The 8,677-nt window shown below is 43.1% G+C and overlaps 3 protein-coding genes across 3 annotated transcripts in view; 2 read left to right on the plus strand and 1 right to left on the minus strand.

Moving 5' to 3' along the window:
• Positions 1-248: 248 nt before the first annotated feature.
• On the plus strand, positions 249-773 carry MELLADRAFT_66748 (uncharacterized protein; the record flags this gene model as incomplete). Its single annotated transcript, XM_007414792.1, has 2 exons — positions 249-387; positions 454-773. The coding sequence occupies 2 exons, from the start codon at positions 249-251 to the stop codon at positions 771-773; spliced, it is 459 nt and encodes a 152-aa protein (XP_007414854.1).
• A 1,474-nt stretch (positions 774-2,247) lies between these two features.
• MELLADRAFT_110628 (uncharacterized protein) lies at positions 2,248-4,096 on the minus strand (the record flags this gene model as incomplete). Its single annotated transcript, XM_007414913.1, has 5 exons — positions 2,248-2,325; positions 2,387-2,443; positions 3,185-3,771; positions 3,996-4,018; positions 4,041-4,096. 5 exons carry the CDS (start codon positions 4,094-4,096, stop codon positions 2,248-2,250), a joined length of 801 nt encoding a protein of 266 aa, XP_007414975.1.
• A 1,435-nt stretch (positions 4,097-5,531) lies between these two features.
• Positions 5,532-8,677, plus strand: part of MELLADRAFT_110629 (uncharacterized protein) — a gene marked incomplete at both ends in the record, with an annotated part of 6,179 nt that continues 3,033 nt past the window's right edge. The window contains 6 exons of the mRNA XM_007414793.1: positions 5,532-5,567; positions 6,477-6,972; positions 7,032-7,591; positions 7,626-7,710; positions 7,745-8,100; positions 8,157-8,511. Of these exons, the coding sequence (XP_007414855.1) occupies positions 5,532-5,567; positions 6,477-6,972; positions 7,032-7,591; positions 7,626-7,710; positions 7,745-8,100; positions 8,157-8,511 (1,888 nt within the window). The remainder of the gene's footprint in view (positions 5,568-6,476; positions 6,973-7,031; positions 7,592-7,625; positions 7,711-7,744; positions 8,101-8,156; positions 8,512-8,677) is intronic.

Genomic DNA, 8,677 nt, shown 5'->3' on the forward strand with positions numbered 1-8,677 from the left:
ACCAGGTTGACTGCGCTTGGTTCCGGTCCTCAGAATCCATGTCTGTCTGAGCAGGTCAAAAAGCGGCATATCCTGCAATATTTTTAAGATGGATTAATCCATCTTAAAAGAGTGAGACAGATCAGAAGGCACACGAGTTGCAACCCAAACTACAGCATAGTGTCTGATCTTCTGTTTGTCTGATATTCTGTTTCACCTGTTGGTGCACCCATCTTCGATCCAGTAAGAAAACCTCTACCCTCTTCAAAATGAGTCTTGATCTTGAAGATTTGCAAAGAAAAATCGACGAAACATTCAAAGAACTGGAGGTGGCGATGCAACGTGAAACTGCTGAGTCGAAAGCGATTGAAGAAGGTACCAATAACAAGGAACTTCCGGTCAGTAAAGGTGAGTCATTCCTTCGGACTACTAGGAAAAACATGTGTCAACATTACCACTAACGATTCATATCAGGCCTAGACTACCCCGAGATCGCGACAAAAGTGAGACAAGTCAACTTAGCTGTTGAACCATCAAGCAGTGAAAAGTCTGGTAAGGCATGCATGCCATTCAATAATCTGATCTTCGGTGAGCCTTTGGTTATGGAGTGTTGTCAGGGCAAGAAAAACAAGCTGATGAAGCAACTTGGATGCCCTGATCCGGCTATGTTTTCAGTCTTAGTGTTTATACTCTCAACATGGGCGTTTGTAAGGCTCTGGACGCTGGCTGTCACATTCCCTTCTGAAAATCATACCAAACCTCAAAGTTCAACGTACTATATACCCGTATTCTAATGAATGTATCGATTCTAACAAGGTCTCAATGGAAAAAGAATCACAAATCAAAAGATCATGAGACATGTTTATGTTCGATTCTGGGTCAATCATTTGGTGGAATGAAAACTATGATTTGTATTTGAATTTTGACTCTCAATATTTCAGGATTGATATTGCCAACAGCAACTAGTGGAAAACGAAAACTTGACCTGGTATTCTACTTTGAAAGAGAATGGTGCATTTCCATCATTGGATATACTACATCACTGGAACTTGAGCAGGCTCGCCCGCACTTACACTTGATTAAAATGGTATAAACCTTACATCACATATCACCAAAAGCTAAATAATTGAAAAATCGTCAATCCTTCGATACTTTTCTCTTTCAAGGTTTGATAAAACGATAACCTGATGATCTTCATTGACAAAGAATTTCGAATTGCAGATTGGTTAGATATCAAACTTTTTTCGGTCTTTTTGATTTTGACTTGAGTGTTTTTGTCAAGACTTGCCAAATTTTGTTAATGATTTCAATTGTTTGGTATAAACTTGTGGCTTCAAAGCGATGTTTTTGATAAGATTACATCAATTGATTTAAATCTAATCCGTGATTAAAATCGGGACCATTGATTGAAATCGTTTCGGCCGGAATTGCTAGCAATGGAAACAAGATATTTCCTTTAGCTGGATTGAATTTGTCCTGATTATCTTCATTTTGACTTGAATTCATGATTCTTCAAGTAATGCTTTTAGCTTTAGATTTCAAGCGTAATTATTGAATCATAAAAGTTAAATATGTTCATTCAATGATATTGTGATGATATGAATACTTCAATTTCCAGATCGGTTTGCAGAATTCAATCTTGGTTGAAAATTTTCGAAATCAATTTTTCTTGTTTGACATCAGGTTTATCAAAAAATACAATTAAAGTAAGAATTCAACTGGTGACGCTTAGCTTTTGACAATGCATTATACTGAAGCTGGATATACAGCTACAACGACTAGCAAGGTAAGACAGGAAAAATCAGAAGAGATTATGCACTACAGCGGAGGTAAGTGGTAGTGTTGATGACTGCTTGAAGTTTGTATGTAATAGATGTTGTCAAAAATTGGAATGAGGCGATATACCGATATGGAATTAATATTGTGAGCAGAGCATAAGGAATATGACCTGAAGTTCCATTGAAAGAAAGCCTGTTGACTTGGAGTGTGGAAAGAGACTTTTTTGGTTTTGCAACATGGTCAAGGATTGACTTGAGTGGCGGTGGTAACGTGGTAGCTGACTATGGCAAGAGGACTTCGATGTGGAGTATGGATGTCCGTATTTAGGATTATGACACCGTGAAATATGATGAAGAGCTGAAGTTGTTGGAGGCAAGAATTGCTGAATCCACACGCACCTCGCGAGCAAATCAAGGTTTCAAAAGATTCATCATGGCTTAAATGAATTTACATGTATCTAATTCTGGTGTACATACAAGAAGGAAAACATCAAATTGACCAACACCTTGCACAAAGACTTGAAAACTTTTTGGATTCATGGATCTCGCGCTGTCTCCCGCGGTGTGTCTTATCAGTAAGGGAAATCGTTGAGCTTCAGGATCTCAGGCTTTGGAGGGTATGTCCTGACCTTCCTAACATGATTGACATCTACCACAGACTTTTGTTGCTTATAGACTAATTCTGTCTGAAAGAACAAAACATATCTCAGACATATTAATGAATTTACAGGGAATTGAGTCACAAACAGAAAGATATATTTTATGTGGTTTTTGTCGCAACTTTCCCCAGCTTAGGTGGGCGGGAGGTTAATGATTACTTGTGGAGAAAAATAAACGGTTGGGAAAAAACTTTTAAGATGATGATAACGGATGGATGAACTAGGGCACTACACATAAAGGAGCAGTGCAGGCATTGATATATACGCGTATATACATACAAGTATATGCAGATATGAACAGCCAATTCTAGGTGCGAAGAAAAGGGAACATTTATGAATTACACTAGGACAGGTTTAAATTAAAAGTAGTAGAATCCTCAAGCGCTTAATATTGAAATAAATAAGGATAGAAGCAATATGAATGCCCACTTCCAAGCGATGAAAACCGCAAAGTAACACACAAAGATCAGAGCCAATAGTGTACTGGCTGTTGTGAATTTCCGTACATTGTGCATAAGAGCCTGAGGCAAAGAACTGATTTGATCAACTTTGACCTCGCTTTTGCAACTTGAAGGCAAGTTGAGCTGAGTATGGTGTGGCAAGTCACTGCATAAGGGGTCATCATTCACACCGTTGTTTGGCATCCAAACCCTACCTGGGGAAGGCGAAGCAAGTCAATTCCCAGGACAAATTGGGGGCTGGTCTACAGATGGATGTACCTGTGCTTTTTCCATTTTTTATAGTGGTACTCGAAGCATCATCACTGACATGCATATGTTGGGTGCCAAGGGTAGTACATCCACTGCGTTGGCCCGATGATGAAGAACCCGAAAAATTCTGCGCCGGTCTATGGATGGGCATGCCTTCGGGTTCGACGTTTTCTATGATGGTTTTCAAAGCATTCTTACTGACAATATTCTTGTGTTGGTTGCTGGGGGTAGTGGCCAATCCACTGAACTGTACGGATTTCGAAGGACCCGAAACATTTGAGGCTGGTGTATTGATGTGCGTGCTTTTGCTTTCGACGCTTTCTACAGCAATATCCAAAGCATCCTCCTCACTGCCAGGCTGCTGATGTTTGTTATCAGGTGTAGTAAATGCACTTCCCAAGCGTGACTGAACCGATAAATTTGGGGTTGGTGTATGCATAGATATACCTGCGCTTTCAATATGTTGGGAAGTTGCATTTGAGCTGATGGACTCCTTATGTTGAATTTCTGGGGTAGTAAATGCGCTGAGCTGGCCGGATTTTGAAGAACCCGCATGGCGGTCCTTTCTAATTCTCAAGATGAAACTGTCATCCGTCAAAGGCCACGGGTGCGCGGTCTTATGTTTGCTTGTAGAAGCTCCGGGGACTGTTTGCAAGGATTAGAGATATAAAAAAGGCACTGGTCAGAATCTGGGTTAAATTCCAGAACCTTTGAAGCTCTGACCTATGTTGTTGGTTTTATTTTGAGGAGAAAACTGATCTCCCTGCCTTCTTGTAAAAGGAAAGGCGACAAAATCATCTACTATGATCACATTGACTGGGTGTGAGTCGACTGGTGGCAATGATTTTGCACGTGGAGAGAAGACTTACTTCCATAAGCTGGGAAGCCCGGGCTACAGGCAGGATGCAACGTACTACTCGCCGTGTGCCGGATGACACCTTGCTTGTTTAACGCTACACAGTCCGCACATTTTTTTTTCCGCGTTATTGTGCTGCTACAAGTGGTGAGGTGAGGACATTCGTAGGCTGCTGTCATTCTGTTCATTTCGCTGCTTGTGATGCGATCGGAATCAGGAGTGATATGGTTTATGGGAGAGGTCAGGGCCAGTGTAAAGCGATAACGTTCAGGACAAGAGTTGTGTGGGCTTGTTGTGGAAGCAGAACCAGGAAGGTAATTGAGACGTACTTATAGGAAAAATTATCGTCAATCTACACGGATTGAAACTTAGGAAAGACGAAAGCACAAAGGATTTCAGTGTGAGGCTTAGCTGCTTACCACCCCGAAGACTCAGCATAGGTTTCTCTTACCAAGTCAATCAATTGATGCGCAAAACCGTATCAGCCGTTTGATTTTTATCCTGAGAGCGTTCGATGTTTAGTGATGTGAATGAGGGGAGACAAGGGGCTCGACAGGCGTAGTGTATTCATGTCCTCAACAAGGGGGGGAACCAAGAAATACACTAAAGAAAGGTTAAAACATTCAAAGAGACTAGAAGAGAGAATATTCAAATTCTTGTACTGCAGAATAGCTTGTGGTTGTCGACAACCGGGGCCTGGTGCAAAGTACCATATCTCCTTTCTGGATATTTTACAAACTTGAACGATATTTGGTGAACCTATCATTACATCACACTACATAGAGCAGAGGCGAGTGCGCCCGCCGCAGGACCTGAAGCTCAAGATTAGGCTAATCTTAAGCTTGAAAACTGTTTTTCAACGCTTGGCTGTGATACTCTTGGAAGTCTCAAACTACGTTGCAGTTTACATTGGGTATATCGGATTTGCTGAAAGAATAGACCAACGGGCCTAGCCAGACATTTCTTAGTGGCAACGGCCTTAGAGCCTGGAAAAGATGATCACACTGATGCGCGATGAGTGGTAGGAAGAGATGCCCCATGATGTGACTTGGCGCAGGGAGTAGAATCTGACCAGTGGATCGTCAACCAGAAAAAATTACATTGAGCATATCACGTTTTTAATTTTACTTGCAGAGATCTTTTAGGACATTTTCATTGGATACATCTAGCTCTCGTTTTTTTAAGTGTGATTGCTATGACATTGTTTGTATATAACAAGTTGATACGTCAAACCACATTAACATCTGATTTACTTTTTCTGTTTCAAACAATGGTTCACATTAATGGGTGTATTTATGTTGTGGTATTTGAATTGGATCAGACAAATTGTATCTTACATTTCGATTATTTGACGAATTAAGCGTCATTCCTGCGGAGGAGAAAGTCGCCAATCTCTCTTCTAAGGGATTTCGACATCTTGGTCATTGTAATCATCAGACCTTAAAAAAGTGTAACAACGTACTTGAATCTTCCCATGAAAACCACTCTTTCGTGATATCCTCGATATCGTGGAATTTTCCTTTGACCTCTTGCATCAACCTTATAAATGATGACAAGAAATATTGAATTTATCAATGAGACTCATGTTAATCTTGATATAAGGTTTTGATTTGGTATTGCGTGCTCAAGAGAATCCAGCATCTTCTCAATTCAGAGAGTTTCTTTTACTCTCGCCTCGCTTTTTTCTCTGCAGAACTATTCTCCTTTCATCTTCTTGGACTTCTGTTTCAAGACTTGCGTTGTTCAATTCTTCAAAGTGAAGCGTTGAATTTTCAAGAGATTTCTGATTTCTAATCTTTGACTAGAGTTTGTTTTTAATGATCTCATGTGTAGAAAAAGGAATAATGAATGAGGTGTTTAGGTTAACCTGTCTATTTGTTTAGAAGGGTGGTGAAGACTAGGTTGCGGTTGTCGACAACCGCGGCCTGGTGCACGTTTCACTGGGCTGTCACACCGTTGCCACTAGACTTGTAATGTATATTAAGCCGCCTGTCAAGCAGCAGACTGCAGAGTACACACCTACATACATACCCTAACTGATGTTGGTGTTCAATCGACAAATCATTATAATCAGGATATAAATTATCAAATTGACGCGAAAAGAGAAAGCTGTGAAAAAGATTGACAAATAAAGACAGAAGGGGAGATATGAAAATGAGTCGCAAATAGGAATTACATTGCCCCAATGTATTTGAATGAAAGTCTTACTCATATACATTGGAGCTCGATCTCAATCATACTTCTCTTTCCCCATCTTTGGGAAGAGAAGTGAGTCATTTCTTTTTTTAGCCTCTTACTAGATACATCTAGCTCCTGTTTAATACCGTATATGCGCTACCACCCGCTCTTCCGGCTTCTTCTAGCTTCTTCTCCCTAACCTTCCTCCTGCAATATACTGGCGGTCAAACTCTACTTCGGGATTGATGGGAAGGTTTCAGTATCCCCCGCTCTGTCGGCAGCATGCCAAGATGAGCTTGCTACCAAAAAATGGTAGGTACCTACCTACCTTTCCCCTCAGCTCAGCAAAGGACACCAGCCAGCTGGGAGGCTGGCATATGGACAAGTTGCCATGCTGCCGAACCCCAGTGATCTGGCTAGTCTCCACGACAAGTTGCGCGTTGAAGAGTCGGATCTGGATGCTGTCTTAACCATAGGAACCTTTGCCGATAAGCTGAGGGAATTAATCTTTCAAACTTTAGGATTGCATGCAACTTCCCCCGCCCCCGCGCTTCATCAAGTGCGATTTTATCAGCAAGAACCTGTTCAGGAACCACCCGTCCAGTCCCACAGGTCATCATCTCCATTGACGGAGCTCTCTGAGCACTCGGAGCGCTCATCATCACCATCAACGGAGATATGCGAAGTCGAGGAACGCTTGCCTGAACAGCCACCTTCCCCATTCCATGCATTCCATGAACCAACCTCAAAGGCTAATCGCCTTGTCCATTCCTCTTTGAAGAGACCCGCGGAGATCGATGAAACCGTCCAGCGTGCGTTTTACATCTGGCAGATTCTCACATTCACTACTGACCCTTGTCCGTTTTCAAAGATAAGGGAAAGCAACGGCGTACCGAGTTTGTTCCTGCTGCCTATGTTCCATCAAAGCCAGCACAAGATTTCACCCCGGCCCAGATGGTTATTCAACGGAAAATGGCATTCGAATATGTACAAAAGAGCATTCGCGACGGTCATGTTGTTTCTTTGGATTATGACCTCGCAGTGGCAAGGTTCCTGCAGGAGACATCGCATCTCAATCTAGGGGACATACCACATGCAGTCGACCTTGTGCTAGCGGGATCGGAGCGCCAAGGGCTGTCGACTTCACTACAAAGTGACGCTTACCAGTGCGCCAAGTACATCAAGAAAACATTGCTGGCCTACGAGTCCGATCCACAGCAGGGAAAACCCTTTGCTCTACGTTATCCCAACTTACACGCTTTGAGAGCCCGCGCCATGACAAATATTGCCTCCATGCGCGCGATGCCGTCCGACATCCCTGTTATTTTGCTCGACATTGCTGGGCGAGTGCTCGCAATTGGACTGCCTCCAAAACGACATGATACGCCTGCCACTAAGGACAGCCTGGTACACCCTGCTGAGAATGAAGTGGTGAGTCTGTTTTCGCGATCTTTTGTTATATCAGCCAATAGTCGCTTATATTCAAAATGAAGCGAGTCAACCCCCTAATGGAAACCATCAGCGTGTTCGGGACCGACAAGGATGGCACAGTAAGCTTCTGTAAAGAATCTTGATAGCCAGCAGTTACTCATAATTACACCCACACTGCTAAGAACAGCGCCGTGAAGCCTACCATGGATCGGGCGGTGAGATCCTTTCAAAAATCATATGACGTACCAGCTGCCAATCACGTATATTCTTACCCACAGGAGCGCGCACTCCTTGCTTGCCTTGGCTTGGCAAGAGTATATAACCTACCAATTGTGGACCAAGAACTCTTCGACCAAGCGCCCAAGAACCGTCCCACAAGTCTGACACCTTTTCCACTCACTTTGAAGAGCGGGTCACAGCTCTCCCAATCTAGTAGCGAAGTTTCCGCACATATTGGGTCGATATATGGATCGGTCCAGTATCAGTTGATTGGGTATGGCTTAGGTGCGGTAAGTCGCACTCTATTTCTGAATATGTCTCTGTAGATTTCAATTACCTGATAAAGGGCTCCCGGCGATATCCTCAGATCAATTCAGCCAATATTGCCGATAAGAAGCTGGCCTTTGGTCCGGCTCGCCAGGGATCTCTGACCGCCAATGCCGCATGGCAACAGTGCGCTGTTGGCCGAGAAAACCTACCGCAGGCACTTCAGATGGGGAATGGCCCACTATACAAGGCACGCGAAAATGCCAGAGTCACCATTGAGTTGGGTTGGCAGTACGATGTGGCCCTTGCAGTTATTCTGGGTGTGCAGCCAGAGGCGTACAGAATAGCGAATCAGAACATCGATTTACTTTCTCGGGAGGGCGATGTGCTTGTGCGACAACGGCTCGCTGACACGCGTCATCGAATCCTGTGTGGTAAGTCCCATACTTTGTCAGTCTTTAACGCAACTCACCATAGTTTCATTACGCAGGCCGCCAAATCTCGTACATCATGCAGTGTGACTATCACACGAGATGGCAAGAACTCAAATCTGCTTGACTCTGTTTTCTTCGCTAGGGCAAGCATACAAGGGAGCAAGTT

Source organism: Melampsora larici-populina, assembly GCF_000204055.1.
Source record: "Melampsora larici-populina 98AG31 unplaced genomic scaffold MELLAscaffold_46, whole genome shotgun sequence".
In the NCBI taxonomy this organism is placed as follows: Eukaryota; Fungi; Basidiomycota; class Pucciniomycetes; order Pucciniales; family Melampsoraceae; genus Melampsora; species Melampsora laricis-populina.